At 49.2% G+C, this 20,900-nt stretch overlaps 1 protein-coding gene across 1 annotated transcript in view; it reads right to left on the bottom strand.

The window, feature by feature from the left end:
- The window catches only part of bop1 (BOP1 ribosomal biogenesis factor), a 71,520-nt gene that overhangs the window by 46,541 nt on the left and 4,079 nt on the right, over nucleotides 1–20,900 (bottom strand). Inside the window, exon 3 of the mRNA XM_064348348.1 lies at nucleotides 16,626–16,793. Coding sequence (XP_064204418.1) covers nucleotides 16,626–16,793 — 168 coding nt within the window. The remainder of the gene's footprint in view (nucleotides 1–16,625; nucleotides 16,794–20,900) is intronic.

The following is a 20,900-nucleotide window of genomic DNA, read 5'->3' as shown; positions in this document are numbered from 1 at the left end:
TAATGATGCAGATCTGTTTAAGCTGATGCAGTCCAGCTTCTCTCTAACGCAAACAGTTTGCGCTTAGCCGAGAGAAAAAAGGTACATACTGAACCCAAATAAATTCAAATTTAATATTTTTTGCTCTCATTTTCAAGCTTCCGTTACTTCTAAAAAAGCAGGACAGAAAACCAATTTCAACAAAAGCTACTAATTTCAAAATTCTAGTAACAAGTGTTCGCATTTAAGACGTCCAAACCGCATTATGAAACCATTACTTCTTTTCTGTGGTTTCGTTCTTTCTTTACCTAAAAGTCATTAAGCCGTACATCACTCATAACCGATGATATTTCTTAGAGAAAGCACTGAAGCGAAAGGGAAGCTAATCCTCTGAACGTCACAGAAGGAATTTGAACAGGCAACCGACAGCTGTTTTCCAATGGCTCATCTCCCTAAGTTTCCCACAAGCAGAACCTACCTGGAGAGATTAATTCATTTTAGTGAGGTCAATGGCAAAGTAGTGCTCCCCTGTACGCTCTTCCAAATAGTCAAATCGCTCAAAATTTTACTGAACCCTGTGGAAAAACCTGAATGTGGACTCTTGTCATTTGACTAAATGGTGAAATAATCTGACCACAAAGCACATGTAAATGCGGGCGTGACCTCGTGCAACACTGACCAAAGCAGAGCAAACGCATGCAAATACAGAGCCCTGCACAATTTGATTATCGTAACCAGAGATGCCAATGATTCATCGGCAGAAAAGCACGTGAGGAACACAAACGAAAATCTCTGTGTTCATTCTGGACCACATACATTGCAAAGAAATCAATGACTTCTGAATCTAATTACAGTCTAAATACAAGGCTGGCGGGATAACTACTTAATTATGAGCCAACGACACATTCTTATGACGCTTTCGATTCATTATTTATGGAGCTTGATTTTTTGTTGTATTTTTACAGCTCAGAGCAGGTGTAAATAAAAATGCTATCACTCACTTTCAGGAGAAAGGTTGAGCTCAAGCTCAATGGCAGAGGTTGGGGTTTGTGGCCCAAATGTGTGTGGGAAGGAATGGGGGAGGGGGATGGGGAGGGGGTAACGATCTCCATTCCAAGAAAAACAACCCTCGACGACAGTTTTTCCTGCCATATTTTGAACAAGAACGACATACAGTTAACTGCTATTCTGCCCTGCACCTGTCAGCCATTGCTGGTCATCAACCAACAGTGCAAACTGTGAAACCGCAGTCTCTGTCCTTACACAGGGAGGGAAGACGGGGGGGGCGGGGCTTGCCGGCGGGAAGCTGTAGAGCGTGGGCGGAGCTTTGGATTGAAACGCAGCGGACCGAAGGGGCCCGCTCCACAGCTCCAAAGCGATACTCGAGAAAGGGAGCGAGCCATCGGCCCCGCCCCCTCGGCTGAACTTTGATGGCGGTCCAGCTTCCTGGGGCTTCTGCAGTTGGACTGCACAGCGGGCCTGCGGCTGCGACCACTTCCCGCGGCGCTCCGCTCAACCTCTCAGGTACCGCGGCCGATGACATCATCTCCGCTCCTGGCGCGTGCCGCGGCCTCCGCTGGGGCCGTCTCGCCGCGGACCGTCCCGCCGCCTTCCGGGTCTGTCGAGCTCTGACCCTTCAAAGCCGAATGACGCCGTTCGCGTTAAAAAGCGCCCTCTTTAATCTTCGTCGAATAACTCTCTCATTTCTGAACATAGGACCATTTCTTTTTTATATGCGGGGGTGACTTGCGACTCTCAAACCAGGGCCGCGTTTGAAAACTACGCCTACTTTTCGCTAAGTTTCGACCGTTTCGTCTCCGCTATTAGCATCTGCTGAAAACCCACGGAGAGACAGTGCTCTGTAGCTGCAATACATCAGAAACATGCCGCTTCAAGTCATACTTCACTATAGTAACAAGGATGATGGGTCAGGTGATGAAAGTGACAGTGCACTTTCTGGGGATGAGGACGTTTTTTCCATGCAATTTAGGACAAAGTGAACTATATAATTAATTAAGTATAATGTTCATTTATTTTATTTTACAATCAATTGTTGCTGTATATAGTTATGTATTGTTCGTTTTGGTTGGAGTCTCATCAAAAAAGAAAACAATTTATTTGACCATTTCAGTTCTCTGAGCATGTTCCCGCCAGGTACGCTGCTGATATTTCTATACATTATAAAGCAACCGCATGTCCTATTGACAAGGCTCTGTGATGCGGTAACTCCATGCAACCTATTCTCGTGTTGATATACCTGAACTGACACTTTCGATTTTGGAGTTATACTCAAGTGAACACATTTCTTTAGCAAGTGAAAATGATTATTTTTCTCTCATACAATGGGGCCTACCAACTAAACCAAATTATATGCAGGCCTAAGCTTGACATTTCCTTACCATGGCTAAACCGGTTCAATCAGTAAAATCTGAGGTAAAAACATTAAAATCAACCTTTGGTCTCGAAGGATTAACCACAGGGAGTGAGCCGCGACACTGCGCGAGCGTCCACGGACACCGCAACCGACGGCAACACCTCGCAGCAAAGTTGCGTCGCGTTGCGTCTTTCACCTGATGCCAGAAGGCCCCACGCCCTCCTTTTCCCGTTTTTTAATTTCGAACATCTCGCCCCCACTGAATGAAGCAGAGCCCATAAAAACAAGCCTGTTCATTATTACAAAAACGGCAAAACCACAATTAAAAAAAAGGTCATTTTGGGGTCAAAACCGAATTTACTTATATTGAGATGCAGGGGGGAAAAAAACTGGAAAAAAAAAAAACTTGCCAGGCCGACTGTCACCCGTCGCGGACGCGGCAGCACGTTAGCACGATGGATAAATTATTTCGGAGACCTCGTACACGGGGCTTAACCTTCAGTTGTACGCATGTGGAAATTTGCGTTTTGGCCGGCCGGGCCTTTAAACGATTTTTCCACCTGGACGCGCATCCGGCATATCGCTCAAAGAAGTCGTTATTTATTGGAAATTAAATGTCTGAGGATGCCCCTAAGCGTTCCCGGACAGGACCGTATTACGACAGAAGAGAAAGCCATTTAGGCGCGAGGGCGGTCAGGCCGCGGTCGCAGACGCCGTTCGTGAATCCCGTGCCCTGACGCGAGGAGGGCGGCCATGTTTTGGTCGACGGGACACACGGCCTCTTTGTTAAAGGGAGGAGCAGACGGATGGCGGAGGTGCAGACGGATGGCGGAGGTGCAGACGGTTCGCGGAGGTGCAGACGGTTCGCGGAGGTGCAGACGGATGGCGGAGGTGCAGACGGCTCGCGGAGGAGCAGACGGATGGCGGAGGTGCAGGCCGCGGAGGTGCAGACGGATGGCGGAGGTGCAGACGGTTCGCGGAGGAGCAGACGGATCGCGGCGGAGCAGGCCGCTGAGCCACAGCCAGATGAAAGGCGCGGAGGCGGCGGGGCTCTGGTGAGGACAGTTCACTTTTACCGCTGTCCTCCCACGTAGCGTTCGAGGGACGGAGGGCGGTAAACGATTCTGCAGTTCTCGCCGCGAAAATAAACCGGCCGGCCGCTGACGGGGGTGGGGGGGGCAGGAAGGTCTGAGCGAACGAGGCAAAGCGGTCTAGACGCTCATCTCTCGGCTGCGCTGGGGGCCAACCGCTCCCCCCGCACCCCCCAAACCTTCATCCTCCCCAACCGCCGGTTCCACCCCCACCAGCTCCCAGGGGTGCACTTTGAGCGCCACCCCCCCCCCCCACATGGCAGCCCCCGCCTGCAGTTGGTTTCAATCAGGCCTTCTGGCAGGACGCACGCTGGGCCGACGGGGAGCAGTGCTGAAGACCGGATGAAAGGAAGTCCTAAAAACTACGGAACGACAGGTGGCTAGTTTGGCAATCCCTCGCTCCCCACAACCCCCACCCCCACCAACCAAAACGCCCACACCCCCAACCCCCCTCCTCCTCCACGCACCTGTGTGGGTCCCTCGTCCCGCGGCCTGGACCCTCTTGGGCAGCCAAGCCGGCGTGCGATTCATCCAGCCACTTCCCACCCCCCCCCCCCCCCGGACACGTCCTCTGTATCAACATTCCCCGACTAAGAAAAACACAACTCCGCTCTCCTTAAAAAAGACTATTAAAAAGAGATTTCCTGCTGACAGCGCCGTGACAGGCCAAGATTCCGCACAATTTACCGCTGATCTGTCAATTTTATCGCCGTATCGATTTCAGAAGAACAGCAGGGGACTGAATGCGAACCTTTGTCGCCTACGTAGAAAGGTCTGGAAGGCAGGAAGCACTCGCACAATCCATAAAAAAATCACCCAATTGCCTGACACCCGAGAGTTAAGAGGATGGGAGGGATTTTTGATCGATATAATATTTTTGATATTGGCAGGCACGAGACCAAAATCATCATCGGTTTGTCACGTTTTCTTCGGTTTGTCAGACTGTTCGTGAACCTCCAGGACACGAGAGCCAGTTTCATCATTCACAAAGTCACCGTGCCAGGCAACGCGTCGTTACGAACACCGGGTGTATTCAACAATGTGAAATATTCCACCTTTCGCCAAGGGCCCTGCTACTCAAATCACGGTCCATGGAGGGCCAAGAAACTGCTGGTTTTCCACCCTGCCTTTACCTGGGAAGACGACCTGGCCAATCAGCAGCACTAATTGTCCAGTTAATCACCTGGGAAGAAAAGAAAACCAGGGCCAGATCTGGAATCCAGGGGCAGATTTGAGTATCCGTGGCCCAGGGAATGTGTGTGTGTGGGCGTGTGTGTGTGTGTGTGTGAATATAAGAGCGTACAGCCTTAGACAGACTACAGCAGATGTCCCACAGGCCACACTGCCAGGAGAGAGAGGAAGAGCAGCCCAGCAGCGCTAGCGATAACGTTCGAGTCGAGAGAAAGCCTGAAGGCACGGCGTTCCCCCTTGCTAGCCACGCAAACACAACACCAGTAACAATGCCCCTGCTCCTTTGAAGCGAAACTCTGAAACGTACCGAAGCGCTTCAAAAGCAGCAGGGCTTGCGGTGTAGCTGTGTGGCGGTTTATTGCTCCGAAATGACTCATTTAGTGAAAGTTCAATCGGAGACGGCTTCCCAGCAAAGCCCCTGCGGAGGACGACACGGCCAGCCAGCGAGCGAGCGTCCGATCGCTCGGCCCCGGTCCGCGAGCGCTCCTTCCCCGCTGGTAACCGAACACCGCCCGTGTTCTCCGAGCCGTTCCGATTTGATAAATCGAAAGCGGCTCCCGGCCAATGGCACCGAGCACAAAACTGCTCTTTGTTTTAACGGCGCAGATATTTTTTTAAAAACCACATCGCGTCCGCCGTAATACAAAATATATTAATCATTAAGTGTTTTTTTTTTTTTTTTTCCTTCCTCCTTCTTCCTAAAAAAATCAATTTCAGCCAAATGGCTTTCAGGGGAGAAGAAAAAAAAAAAAGAAAAGAAAAAAGAAATAAAACTCACCATATGCAAAACGTAAGGGCTGGTTATGGCCTTTAATAAAGAGAGAAACAATCTCCTCAGAATGAAGAAAGCAGTAGGGTGGCGAGCTCAAATCAGAAGCAGACGCCGGGAAACGCCGATGGCTCTGGGAAAAAAGCACGAGCGGCTCCGCTTCCTGCGCCCTTAACGGCTACGCCGGCTTCCATAAAGGACGTTTTAGTGGCCGCCGAGGGCTGGCAGTGGTTATTTCGGCCTGCCCGCAGTAGCAAAGCCCCGCTCCCCGTTACCCGTGTACCTGGCTAGCGGCGGCCGAGCACGGCGTCGTTCAAGCCACTGAATCTCGTGCCAGTAAGACACATTTTGAAATGACATGTATGAAGACGAGCAGGAAAGGGTTCGTTTCGCAGGGTCCGGGCCGTGCTCTTCTGCTGTGCGGTTCACATACGGTCGGCCGGTCTGGACCCCGGTCCCCGGTTTCTCCAGCTTTGTGATGGAGGCTTCTAATCCCCGACTCTTTACGGCTTGTGCGGGGGGGTGAGGAGTTCGAGTTTGGGCCGTCCTCTGCGGTCAGCGCTAAACCCGGTCGCGGGGGGGGGGGTGGGGGGAGGCCTTTACGCGTGTCCTGAGAATACGGGTGGCTTTCGTGACTCGGTGAGCCGCTTTGGGTTTCTCTTCTTCTGCTTGCCCAGTTTTTCATCTTTGGGATCCGGTTGAGAAATATTTAAAGCCGGGGAGGGACAAACCCGGGCCCCCTCCACTCGCACTCGCTTCTTTAATTGGTTCGATTTCACGGTTGGATCACAGTGACCCCTGCTGGCGGGAAGCAGGAACTGCCCCACAGCCTGTCTACGGGGGACAGTGAGAGGGGAGGGCGAAAGCCTGAGGTGTGGCTGGTGGTGGTGTGCAGCTGAGAATGCACGCTCTTTTAACAGGGGCTCCTTAGACCTGAACACACTCCACACTGACATGTGCTCGTGTCACCCTAACAAGCGCGGACAGCTTTTTCTTCCACGTCGCCTGGAGGCCATCAAACACACTCTACCTCAGGACTGGAAGTGAGCTAACGCTGTTTTGATCACAGGCTAACCTCCTCTGTTCCATTTGCCTGCTCCCAGCGGACGACTGGAGGCTATAGTGCTAAGAGAGACGGAAAATGGGAGGGGAAGCACAAGGGAGGGAGAGAAAGAGGAAGGAAAAAGGAAAGAAATGATGCAGAAAGGGAAGGAGGACAAGAGAGGTGAAAGTAGGAGGGGAGAGAGAGAGAGAGAGAAAGAGATGGAGAGGGGGAGAGAGACAGAGACGGAGAGATAGCGAGAGAGAGACAGAGAAAGAGATGGAGAGAGAGAAAGAGAGAGAGAGAGATGAGAGAGAGGGAGAGAGGAGGGAGAAAGAGAATGAGAGGGAGACAGAGAGAGACAGAGAGAGAGAGAGAGAGAGAGAGAGAGAGAGAAAGAGGAGCTTTGCTCCCTTGAGCCCCACACTGCAGCCAGCAGCTGGAGCCCAGTGCACTCTGTCCTCATCAATTGGGCCTGGATTTTAATACTGGAAAAAATCTCCCCCTGCTGTCAATCTGGGCCTTTAATAAAAACATAAAGTATAACGTTGCGGTCTCGCTCGCTCTCATTACCCTCGGAGAGAGGGAGCGCGGGGCTGTCTGCGGAACTGTGAAAATCCCAGCTTTTATTGCCCTCAGCCAGCGCTGGAAAATTGGGATCGCCGCAGATCCCATCTGGTGCGCATTACCCAGCACCTGGAGCCTTCCCAATCACAAAATTAAACTTTGGGATTACCAAAAATTTATCCACAACCCCCCCACTTCCAGACACATGTACCACCGTCTCGGGGTTTTTCAGACTTTTAAATGGGAGGGGGGCACGGGAGGCTAACCTCGCGGAGAAGGGGACGCCCCGCGTATCGTATTATGGAGCGCGTTTGTTTTGCTTGCTAACAGAAAGTAAACGGCTGATCTCCACTCGCTCCTGAGCCTGAGGGAACTCCGAGCACAGGGGAGAGAGAGGGAGGGAGGGAGGGAGGGAGGGAGGGAGGGACAGCGGGGGCAGTCTGACTGAACGGGGAGTTTTTAAGCGAGCGTTTTAATGAAGGATAATAACAAGCAAGCCATGGGGCCAAGAAATCAACCCGGCTACCTTCCAAACCACCAAAGACGGCCAATTAAACACGACTGATCCACTGTAAATCACACTCACGACTGGTGGCCAGCCCCTCAGGCGAAGGGCCACAAAGTAGTGCACCCACTGCAGTGCCACCGCCTTAGACAAGCACATTATTATATACTACATTACTATACACACACACACACACACACACACACACACACATTATATACACACACACACGTCAGGTTTCCTTGACATTTCAGGTTAGTAGGAGCCGACAGTAAGGACAAGGCCTGCTGTGTCACTGATTCACTGGTCCATTCTTAACTCAGTTGTCAACACTATTTGCAAGTTATCTGCAAGTTAGTCTTTCGCATGTAAAAATGATTTTTGGTTAGTTGTGCATTTAGGACTCTCCTAAAAAATAAAAAAAAGTTAACTTGTGACTGGCATTTTTTAAACACTGTATGTATATCTTACATTGCACATTTGTGGCATGTAATTCCAGTAACCAGTCCAGTGTTTCCATACCGCTAAAATATCTTTCTCCCTTGATTACAAAATCATTTCACATATTCATCAGCCTCCATTTTACACCTGACAATTTTATAACTCCAAATATAGAAACAAAATTCGACAACAACATATCATTGTTAAAAAACACCAAGCCTACCAAAAACGTTGATGACAAGAAGCAATTTATAGGAACCTTGTCTTATAAGCAGGCCAATTTCTCCCCATTGGGTGGCAAGCACTTGAGCACACATACATACATGGACCAGCAGGAACAAAATAGCATTTTATGAAACGTACAAAGTACAAAAATACGGTTCAGGACGACAAACAATAAAAAATATAGGCCTGCTCATTTTCGTTAGAAGTTACGCATTTCGCTGCATTGTGCTTCATGAAATATTTACTGATTGTGAGGCACAGAAAAGTATTCCTGATATTTCGCGGCATCGGGCTTCACGCAGACAGCCCAGGGGCTGCCGGTCGCTCACCGCTGCTACGGAGTCTGGTATCCAGGGGTGTGGGTTACACAGGGCCGCGTGATACAACAACAAACAAACAGCGCTACGAGGAATTAGCAGCGGCTTCAGCCGAACGCACGGCGAACGCCGTGACCCCCGAGCAGCGCGTAGCGAATGTCCCCGAAGGCCGTCGGCCCTGCGATAACTTCACGCCCCCGCCGTTCTCCGATTCCAGCGAGACGGCTTCTCACGCTCCGCACCTTCGCGCGTTTAATTTTTTTGTCAACGGAGGCGTCGAGTTTCGCGCGCCGTTTGCGGGGAGACATACGGGTCGGCTTAATTCCAGTTTACCCCTTTGAATTTAGGGAATATCACTTATTCCGTGCGCTGGAAGTGCTTGGACGGCCCATCGCAAAATGCAGCAAGTGGAAAAAAAAAAAAAAAAAAGTTGACGTGACAGACAAGTGGAAATTTCCTTCTCCAGCAACGTTTTCTTTTCCAGCGAAGTGCCGGAGTGGCGCAAATCAAAAGTGTATGTCGGAGAAGCTATCGGTGGTTACAGAGACTCGGAGTGCGCGTGGGCGTGTGTGTGTGTGTGTGTGTGTGTGTGAGAAAGAGAGAGGTGAGAGGGGGGGGAAGAGAGAAAGAGCGAGAGATCTGGAGAAGTAATATACGTCTCTCTGCACAATTAGCGTGGGTCTGAGTCGAGCGGCTCAGCCGGCGGGGTCATCTAGGGTTCCCAGGTTCAGCCTTTCAGACTTGCTCCAGAGCACCACGCCACGCGCCCCCCTGTGGCCGTCCAGCCAATTACACAACGGGTTCCTGATCCACAGTTTCACACGTTCAGCCTCAAGCTCGCGTTCAACCAACCGTTTACAGCAAACAAACTGGAAATTCAAAAACTGCCTGTAACATATGCGCACATACATGGTAACACAAAACTTTCATTTGCCACTGCATTCATTTAATTATGGCGTCTATTTATATCTGAACACTGCCCTCTGTAGGCAATTGTGGCACTGCGCAGCAATGCAAATTATACCTCTTTAAATGGGTATTAATCGTGTTGCCAAGGGCTTTGGTCATATGAACAGGTACAAACATCACACAGACAAATGAGTCATGAAATATGATGGCAAAGGATGAAAATAAGCAGACACTAAGCCAAATGGCCAATCTAATGTTGGCATTACTCAGCAAAATGACTAAAGTGTCCAGAACTTCTAGCAGCCAGCCAAGTGTTCTTGGTGTTTTCTTTCTCTTTTCGTCATTTTAAGCTACATTTATATATCAATGCATCAAAAAGGGTTTAGTTTGCCAGTCAGAATTATGAAAAACTATAAGTGGCAAAAAAGTAGGGATCCAAGTGGTAAAGTTAAAAGCCTTTATTGGAACATGGCAAGAAAAATTAAAACGTGCTGGACCTACGCACTGCAGCCTCGCACGGCTTTCATAAGGGTTCCAAAAGCATATGGAGAACGGTATACTCTCCACCATAAAGCGTCGTTCACATTTGAAAACAGACTAATAAAAAAATCGTATAAAAATGGGAGTGACAAGTGAGAGAGAGAAAAAAAAATCTATGAAATGCACCCACATTAATGATTAGTCAACCAAACACCATGTGGTAACCACAAGGAAATGGGAGTATGACATGTTCACAAAAATCAAGAATTCAGCATGTCGAAAGGTGTAGACTAAAAGGCCTTACACCAAACAGAAAAAATACCCGCCACACAATCAGAAGCAAGAATAAAGGTGGTCCATGAATCGCTAACCTCTGACTACAGATGCTCATATCATGGGTTTATTCTTAAAGCTCCCCAGACTTCCATCTTTTCTGAGATGAAAACACATCCTAAAAATACAGCTTGACTTCACCAGCCTTCTCAGGAAGAAAAAAAAAAAACACACACACACACACACACACACACACACAGGTATGCGAGCATGATGCTCTGGACCCGAGCGAGGTTTACATCATGAGGAAACATTGGCAGAAATACCCAGACTGAAAAAAAAAAAAAAAAAAAAAGACTACACTGTCAAATTAAGGGGGAGGGGTGGTGTGTGCAGTGGCTAACTAACGCCTTCCCCGAAGAATCCCATCCAAGTTTCTGCTCAGCGCCCAGACGCATGGGGCTTGCCAGCAGTCCGCCGGACGCACGGGCGGGTGACTAATCCAGAGCGCTCGCCGCACGCAAACCCGAGCGCCTTCCAGAACGGAGAAGGGGAGCTCGCTCGCGCTCCAACTTGTTAAGAACTTGGCCTCCCGTCGAATATTTTTTGAGTTCCGTACCTCCCTCCCGCTCCGCTCCTCTCTCCCCCGCCCTCCCCCCCCCCTCCGCTGCTACCGAATTGAGTCCTCCTGCGCGGCGCGGCGCGGCGCGGAGCGGGGCGGCCTGGCCCGGGAGCGCGGCGGCCGCGCGAGTCAGGAAGCTGGCTTCCAACGGGAGCCGGGCGCGCTTTTTATTCCACAATGTGTCTTCATTCATTTCGCGCTCCACATGGAAAAGCCATTGCGGGGAAAAAACCTCTTCCTCCCAGCGAGGCCTCGGACAGACGCGGCCGTCTCGCATATTCCCTTTCAGCCCGCGAGCAGGAAGCGCCCCTTTATTATAAAGGGGGGGGGGGGCGAGCGGGGGAATTGGGGGGGGGAGGGCGGGGGTGGATTATTCAAACTCCGGGCTTTTATTTGTGGACAGCTTGTGCCGAGGGCTGCAGGAGGCTCGGGGGGCCGCGCCGCTGTCCGCGAGCAGGGGGCTAATTCACTACAAGCCAAATTGGCTCCGGACCACCACGGCTACGCTCGTACACTGGAGCGCTACCCTGACCACACGTACAAGCCGAGGCTCTGAGGTTCCTAATAAGCGCACCCCGCGAATGGAAAGTTGAAACGCAGAAGGAACGCTAAGTAGCTAAGCGAGATCGAAGACAAATGTTTCCCCGTTGTCTGCTCCCGGCCATTTCCCGAGACGAGAGCAAAAAATAAACGCTCTAACAAGGAAAAAGAAAAGGATCATTTCATAAAATAAACCCTCGAGACAAATTCGGCTTTGGAGAGCGCAGTATGGGGCAGGCAGGGGGGTAGACAGATATTTTCAGGAGAACTCTGACACTGATGGTCGGACCGCAGTGAAACGTGTTCAGTGTTCGGTTCACCGTTTCCTATGAAGAAACCTTATGTGGACTTCCCTAGTGAGGGACACTGGGCAGATCCAGGGGATGGAAGACCCGGTGGACGTGCCCAGGATCGTATGGTCATGTTGCTGAATGGACGCCCCAATGCCACTGCCCTGCAAACAAGTTTCCCGTGGAACAGACACCCCTGGCTCCACCGGAGCTGACAGCTATGAATGACAGCACTTCAGCCAGCCATTTAATGAATAGTAGGCTACATTTCTAAAATGAGATCTCTTTCCATAAATCAGAATCTGCAGCCAATGCGGGCCAGGCTCCACAGGCAGGGCTTTTCGGATTCGAGCCTGGGTTTGACCGATGATCCACGGCAATAGGGCACAGTTGGGTCCATAATGCCAAAGGTTGAATGGGTATGAACCACCCAGGGCTACTTTAGTCCTGGCAGGTTGCACCACCACTTTCCAATATCATGCCATGCTCCCACTAGCTATCAGCAGCCATCACAGGGAGAGAAAACCCTCTCCCCTGAACAGTTCCAGCTCTTACTGCAGGACTGTATGGCTTGTAGCATGGAAAATAGTCCCAGGTTCACGAGAGAATTTGACACTTCAGCTGCAGTACGCCTTATGTGGATGTCAGTAGGAAAGCACTGACTCAAGAGGCCAAAATTGTGATTTCAAGCAGAAGAGAAAAAAAAATGGTGAAAGTTTTAAAAAGGAGACCAGGGAGTCCTCTTCAAAACCTTTAAACAATCCGATGGCCTCGATGTCAGTGAAGCAGCTGTTGGGGGATGTGCTCTTTGTAATTTGACGGGACACATACACCAACCCCCTGTTTATATTGGGAGCGAACTAGGGAACAACACTAAAGTTACGACGGATTCCCCGTCCACAGCGAATTGCCAGAAACTGATTTGGATGGCCAGCAATTTAGGTTACATGGCCTGGTAAATTTCAAACCACAGCATGGCGAGGTTCAACAGCTTTCAATGGACCCTAAAAATTAAACAGCAGAAGAATGTCAGACAAGTGAATAACAAAATTGTGATGGTCTAGAGACTTCAAGGCTTCAGTACGGCATCCCATCTTCTACAGCACCCTGAAGACATACTGAATTTATTATTCAGGAAACAAATCCATTTGCAAGAGTATGTCAATACCTACGGATCCAAAATATTCTAAAATTCAACTGCATAAATTATCCAAAACAATTAGGCAATATACAATTTCCATTTTTAAGTCTTCAATCAGTGAAGACTGATGATCCATCAAAAGCTCCAAGAAAAACCAACTGTGACTGGTGATCACAGCTAAAGCATACACTCCCAAATTCTCAATACAAAGCAAAGACTTACTGCACAAATTGCACAATGTTTCCACAGCATAATGTATGCATACGTTTAGGGAAGGTCTGATAGATTCCTACTTCAGCACAAGGAATACCAAGCAACAGAACAGAAATTATCCTAAAGGAGGAGGGTACGCAATGTAGAAACATCATGAGGCAGTATAGAAAACAACTTATTTTTTACACCAGTAAAAATCAACCACTGGTACCGAAGGAATGTGGCCACTCATGCATAGAGTAGTGTGACCCACAACATGGAAGCCCTGCAGCTGAAACAGCCACACAGGCCTACTGATGCCACCGGTCCCCTTCATAAAGTGGGTGTGGGTGACATATGTAAAATGAAGATATTTTATGCACTTAACTACAGGACACGTTTATATGAAATAGGTTTAGTCACTAAATTTTAACAAAAACGCTCATTTTTTAGGAACATTTCTAAATGATTAAATGCATTTTTTAAAGGCAAAATCATTAAAACTATTTATAACCATTTCCTTTCAGTGTCCTATTCTCTGTGACTATCATAGTCTAATTTCTTTTTTTGGTGTGGGTTTCGACAAGTGAATGAGGTAGCGATATTGACATTGGACAACGTTCCTCCTTGATCAGCTGTCAAGCGAAGCGTCTGATTGCACGCGTGGCAAAAATCAAAGAGAAAAAGCGCCATTTGGTCTCACTTTGAGCAGATTTCAGAAAACAAAGTAAAATGTAATCTTTGTGACACTGAGCGAACATACTCCAACAGCACTGGAACGATGCGAAATCATGTAAGATACACTTAAGCCTAAGCGCTCTACAGTGAGTATGAGTGATTAAGCATGTAAAGTCCTATCATCAAGCCCAGCCACATCCAACTCTCATTGTACTAAAAACATATTCATTTAACATTTCTTCTGTTTTTTATTTGGTATAACATTTTTTTTTTTTTTAAGATTCAGTAAACCCACTTATTAGCCTCTCAGCACATTTGAAGTCGTCCGCTCTGTAGGGCTACTACCCAACATACGGCGCTTTTCCATGATTTGCTCTCTTAGGCCACAGTATTTGCTTTTTAAGCCCACACTGCGGCGGCTTTCGCGCTATGTATTTAAAAGCACATCTTGGCATTAGCTTGGGCAGCGTATCGTGTAGGCCGAACCGTTTAGCAATGATTTTTTTGCCCATCCCGAATATATAACACTGCAGACTCCACAACAAATGACAGAACAACCCTGCATAAGCTGTTACAACTGAAAGAAAAGGCAAATCTGTCAACATTCACATTCAGAGGAAATATTAACCCCTTCGCGCAGGCCTCCTAGTGGCCACGATGCTGGCGTCCAGAGATTGCTCAACTCATTCAGAGCTCTTGCAACCAAACAATGAATAGAAAAAACTAACTCTGTATTCTAGCTTTATTAGCTGGAGTTTCTAATTGCCACCATTGTCGTGTAGGCTAGTTCGTCCATTGAACAAGCACCTATACATCGGCAACTATACCGAAGCATGACACTAGCGTCTATCTGGGAGTTCAGAAAAATATTCTTTTCACTAAAAAATTTGCATTCTGTAACAGCGACAAGCCAACAAATGCCAAACAGTATGGACGGGCCAGACTGGGTATCCAAGTGAAGAGGTTAAAGTAAATTGTAGTGGAGATGCAGACAAATGTACAAATAAAAAACACATCATACAGTATGCAAATGAAAGAGACATTATCTGAAGACATTATACATATTCAGAGTGTGTTATTTACCCTGGACAAGTGTGGCATTTGCTTCTAATTGACCAATGAACCAGCCTATTCAGCATTTACTGTAATCTCTTTGATCTCAGCACACAGAACGATTGGACAAAATGTACCTGGTTTGTTGGACGAGGAACTGACAGATAGAGATTTTATTGGAAGACTACCTGAACAAGTCAATGGAATTCCGAGCTCTGAAAACTGACCAAGGGAGAGGATACTCCCATAGACACAAAGGTCTGTTCATCGAAAAGTAAAAAGCCCATTTAAATATTGTAAGATTCAAAGTACAGTAGTCTGGCCAAATTCATTTGGCATGAAGGTTAGCACTAATGTTAGAGGCTTCAGATCTGTGAAAAGCCTTTTTTAAAAATAAAAATAAAAAGTTCTTCCTGGGGGAAATAGGCCCCGATCAAATCCTTTGCAAGCAGACAGTGATTGGGCGCATGCAGAGCATCACATAGGATTGAATACAGCCTTTAAAATATTTATTCCAGGATGCAAAAGTCTACAAATAATCTTGGAGCAGGTACAAATTTTATGTCATGTTCTCTGCTGCAGCCAAAGGTAACAATAAAAAAAAATGTAAAAAATAATAAATAGTAAAAAATAATAAATGCTCTTTACTTCTCCACTCAGACAGTGGACCAGTTTACAGAGGCCCTAGTTAAGATCCTTTCCCATCGAATAGCCAATCCATCTCAAGCTTTTATAAGCGGCAATTATATATAATTACAACCACAATGTCCCTTCAATTAACCATGCTGAACGACTTCAATATTTTTTTGAGGGCAAAAAAAAAAAACTGCTTTAAAAAAAAAAAAGTTATACGTTTTTGATTACTTTCATATTTATGTACTCAATGGTTCAGATGTACTAAACGGTTTGTTTCTTCACTTGCTTAAACTCTGGCTACAGTTGGCTGAACATGCTGTACTCTGGCAGCAGTAAGTTACAGTGGGAAAATTACTGTGCCCACCTGCAGAAATTAAAGTAACAGTTCTGCAGGGAATTCTGGGATCAATAATGGAATGCATTTTGGTTATCTTTCAAAGAGCCCATCATATGCATGTCCCACTTAGCGACTGAGGAAATTTTTTTTTTTTACACGGACGTTAAAATGCATCCCAAATGATTGTTCTCAAATTTTTTTCCCCTTATCGTAACATTGGCATCGAGTTCCTTTTTCCGAAAAGAGAGGACGAGAGAGAACAGAGTGTTTTGGGATAGGCTGAGGATAACTTTTTCATTTCATGAATTAACCTGTCATACTGAGAATTATGTGCAAGATTAGTCTGAATGCAACTCTAACAGTCAATTTCACCACTCACTGTTCTGTATACTTTCTCCAATTCCACTACAAAATGTTTTGATACAAGTTTTCAAATGACTTCAGACAACACTGTTAATCAATCCTCAAGTTTCTTTCCTCATCGTTACATAAGGCCAAAGCGGTTCTCTTGATCGCTATGATCATTTCTCTTGACCAGACTCATCACAAGCTCTACTGAGGTTTTCGCACATAAAACCAGTTGAGTATACTCTCAGATCAAATGAGGCAGCAGCTCCACATGAGCAGTGGGATTTAAATAAGATACAAGGCACTTTATTGAACCCTGTGGGGTAATTGGTCCTCTGCAGTTAACCCATTCTAGTCACTCAGGAGCAATGGGCAGCCACAGTGCAGCACCCGGGGACCCAACTCCAAGCCAGCGCCTTGGTCAAGGGCAGCGGGAGGAGTACCCCTGACCTGACGTGCATGTCTTTCGGCGTGCGAGGAAACCCGGAGTGCCCAGAGTAAACGCACGCGCACACGGGAAGAACACGCAAGCCCCACGCAGAGGATCCAGCCGGCCGGGACTCAAACCCACAACCCTCCGTGCGTGATGACCTCTGGACCGCGTACGATGACGTCGTCTCCTTACCTCCTCGTCCGAGGTGTCCTGCTCGTACTCGTCCTCCTGCGGGGGTGTGGGCTTCGACGCGTCGCTGTTCGGCTCCAACCGTCCGCTCTCCCCTTCGCTTCCAACCTCTGCCACGCTCACGCTCCCCTTCTTCATCTTCTCCTTCTGAGGTGGCTTCTGTTTCTTGCCCTGTGGTGAACAGCAGAGACCACAAACAACCATGAGAAACAGCCCCAATGCTTGTTTTTGTTGTAATTCCTTCATAAAGTAGCTAATATGTTCATTTCTACTCAGTGGAAAATTGTATACATATTTTGAAATCTGGGGTGCCCAACATAAGTGTTTTTGCATGACTTACGATATATCTGTTTATTTTGTTAAAGCCGCTTCCTGTATGTGATTTACAGAGACCGTAAAAGACAATTCAGCACAAATTGCATCCATTTACATACAAGTAAAAGAAAGAAAAGATTTGCCAGAATATAATATTTACTGTGAGCCATTACTCATGTGGCTTCAGCTGTCAAATTTATTCTAGAGAAAAGGGAGGAAAGCCTTTGAGGACCTCTGGGCAGGTAAGCAACTCGCTCTGATTTATATCTACTCGGGGAAACGGAATCTTTCGGACGCAAAAAGGCAAGCTGAAACACTTCCTCCCCAACGACTAGTTAAATTGACATCGAGGCGGCTGTGCAGTTGATCCTTTCCGAAAATTCCGAATGTGTGGAGACCTAACCGGCAGCGAAGGGCCCGCCATTCCGGCGAACAATGGGGAGGACCCCGGGAGGAAACGCGGTTGCTGGCAGCCATTTTCTCGAATCTTACGAGGCGCGTTTGGAAGATGACTCAGGTGACATATCTGACCCCCCTCCCCCCCCGCACCGCACCGCAGCAATCATGCGAAAGACACAGGGGGCCCTGGTGAACGAGCGGGACCACCTTATGAAGTGCTACAGCTCAGTACAGCGGGACGCTAACAGGATCAATCTGTTTACTGTAAAAGAACGGGGGGAGGGGAAGAGCGGAGGGGGGGTTTCGTGGAGGTAGGGGGTGAAAGCCAGATGAATTGTCCAGATGATGTGCATCTAGCCAAAAAACAGAGGTCTTAGAAGAGTGACTGCAGATCGAAAAGCAGCCATGCTGGACTTCCAGCAGGGCCTGGCTCCCTGCCTGCCTGACCACAGCCACCGGGGAAATGAAGTGTGGGACTCAGGAAAGGGCAACTGGATCAGGTCTCGCTCAGATAAAAAAAAGAAGAAATACCCAGCAGACAAACAAGTGGAGTGCGACTTTATGGCGGAAATAAATGTAAAAATCATTTTCGAACCGTGGCCCCCATTAAGAGGACAACAAAACTTCGCCGCTCGATGCCATTTCGCATACGGTGCCGTTTAAAACGGGGGATTTATGGCCGCGTAAAAGGGGCTTCAAATCCAGACCTTCTCCAATCCCTTTGTGAGCGCTCTCGCAGACCCACGCGGAACGGCGTACGCCCACACGCGCGCGCCCTCCCGCCAAAACCTCATTTTCATCCCCCGCCCCGCCGCCGCGCCGTCTTCAGATCCGCTCGGAGGGGGCGGATTCCGGCCGCGGGGTCACCTGCAGGCCTTCGCCGCGCCAGCCCAATCACAGGCTTGACCCTCACAGGAGCCGTCGAGTTCCGTCAATTAGGATCTCCGGCGCGGACGAGTTTTCGGGCCTAGCTGCGCCTGGCGGCAAAGCCTTTGCGTCGGCGCCCCCCCCCCCCCCCCCCCTCCCAGAGGCCGAGCGCTGGCGGGCCAGCGGTGGAAGCGGGCTAGACGCGTCTGCGAGGTAAACTTCCTGCGTGGGCGAGCGCGCGTGTGCGTGCGCGACCGCCGGAGCCTTCCTGGAAAGCCGAGCCTCCCGCCACCTCCCGCCGTCGCCGCCGCCCACGCGCCGGGCGGGCGGATCACAGCGCGGGCCGCTCCTCCGGCCCCTCTCTCCCCCGCCGGGACCCTAAACCCCGCCGCCGGCCGCATTAACTTCAGCCGGGAGTGTAACGGGCCCCGCCGCCGCGTCCAGACCCGCTCGGGAATTTAACTTTTTTCAAAAAAAAAACCTGGGAACTGAGCGCACTGCGCGGCTGGTGGAGAGGGAACAGTGTGTCCGGCTGAACGGGGTCTAATTCCAGACAGAGATTTCAAGGTTTCCGAATTAGTTCCAGAATTTCTCGATACCGTAAAAACGCGACGCTCTGCCAAATTTCGCTTAACCCTCCCCTCCCCTCCCCCTCCCCCCCCCGACGGCTCTCGAGTCGCGGTCTCGACCAGGAGCGCGCGTGATTTACGGCACTGCGCTTCGGGTTCTGACGTTATTGGACAGGTCCGCCATAAATTACCGCATTATGAGTCGAGTAAATAGGTTTCGGCGTCGCGTTCGAGGGGGGGGGGGGGGGGAGGTGTAATTGATGGGGCACTGCGCCGTGAAACAGAGAAGTTAAAGTTCCAGATGAGGCGCGCTGGTACTTCACCTCGTTCGCTGCAGTAAAAGCAAAGGCGCATAAACGGCTCCACCGTCATAAAGACCTCGCATACAGTTATATACTGGAAAAAATACACAGCCTAATGGTTAGGCTACATATAACAACTGATAATACCCGGCCCAATAAGAATGCGCTCAATAAATAAAGAACTAGTTTTCTTTGAAAATGTATAACATGTCGGGTCATGGAACAGAATGGATATCTCCAGGCTGCCGGCATGACAGATGAGCGCTTCCTAACTCAAGACAGCGCTTCACGTGCCCGTTAAATATACCAGCAGTGCTGCGTGGCCGAGATCCGCCTCAGCAGCTCATGAGTGAGTCAGTGAGCGAGTGAGCGAGCTCCTGAGTGAGTGAGTGAATGAGTGAGTGAGCGAGTGAGCGAGCACCTGAGTGAGTGAGTGAGTGAGTGAGCGAGTGAGCGAGCTCCTGAGTGAGCTCCTGAGTGATTGAGTGAGTGAGTGAGTGAGTGAGGGAGTGAGCTCCTGAGCGAGCGAACTCCTGAGTGAGCGAGTGAGTGAGCGAGTGAGTGAGTGAGCTCCTGAGTGAGTGAGTGAGTGAGTGAGTGAGTGAGTGAGTGAGTGAGCGAGCGAACTCCTGAGTGAGCGAGTGAGTGAGCGAGTGAGTGAGTGAGTGAGTGAGTGAGTGAGTGAGTGAGTGAGTGAGTGAGTGAGTGAGGGAGTGAGCTCCTGAGCGAGCGAACTCCTGAGTGAGCGAGTGAGTGAGCGAGTGAGTGAGTGAGCTCCTGAGTGAGTGAGTGAGTGAGTGAGTGAGTGAGTGAGTGAGTGAGCGAGCGAACTCCTGAGTGAGCGAGTGAGTGAGCGAGTGAGTGAGTGAGCTCCTGAGTGAGCTCCTGAGTGAGTGAGTGAGCGAGCGAGCTCCTGAGTGAGCTCCTGAGCTCCTGAGTGAGTGAGTGAGTGAGCTCCTGAGCGAGCGAACTCCTGAGTGAGCGAGTGAGTGAGCGAGTGAGTGAGTGAGCTCCTGAGTGAGTGAGTGAGCTCCTGAGTGAGCGAGTGAGTGAGTGAAGTCCTGAGTTAGCGAGTGAGTGAGTGAGCTCCTGAGTGAGCGAGTGAGTGAGTGAGCTCCTGAGTGAGCGAGTGAGTGAGCTCCTGAGTGAGTGAGCCGGAAGCAGCCTGGCTGCCGTGTCCGACTCCCGGTGACCAGAGTCTGATCCCAGGTCTCAGCGTGCGGGTGTCTGTCTGTTCGTCTGGAGGGGAGTCTGGCCCTTGAGGGGGGCAGACAGTGTCCCTTACCATTCCGTCCCACTCCACTCGCGTCCCGCTATCGCTAAGCAGCCTGCCAGAACGCGGTAATGACCGTTTGGTGGGGGGGGGCAATCCAGGCCTGATAGCAGCACACACAGGACTTCAATCTGTCAGGCACGCTCACTGTTCCCATTTAGCAAAGCGAAACCCAAAACTTCCCGACAATCAAAAGCATTCCAGCCAGATTTGTGAAGCCTTGCTTTTTTTTTCTTTTTAAAACTGAAATGCTATCTTTACTGTTAGCCCTTGGTTACACTGCATCCACTTACTAGCGGTCCTGAGCACCGGGATAAATATGGTCCCAAAATGTTGTATCTGAACGGAATTGCACCCATGGGTTTCCCGCCCGAACCCGATGTGAATGGATACACTTTAAAATGACAGAGACCTGAACGTGAACGGAACAGCTGACAACCAGAAAGTAACCCCAAAAATACAGAACCACTCCTGTACGATCCAAACCCGAATGCTGCTGTTCACAAATAACTGGGCATACTTTTAACGTTTAAACATGTGATGAATAATAAAA

The sequence above is a fragment of the Anguilla rostrata genome, chromosome 8 (assembly GCF_018555375.3).
Source record: "Anguilla rostrata isolate EN2019 chromosome 8, ASM1855537v3, whole genome shotgun sequence".
NCBI classification, from domain to species: Eukaryota; Metazoa; Chordata; class Actinopteri; order Anguilliformes; family Anguillidae; genus Anguilla; species Anguilla rostrata.
The sequence above is the reverse complement of the archived record's forward strand: the minus strand, read 5'-3'. Positions and strand labels throughout refer to the sequence as shown.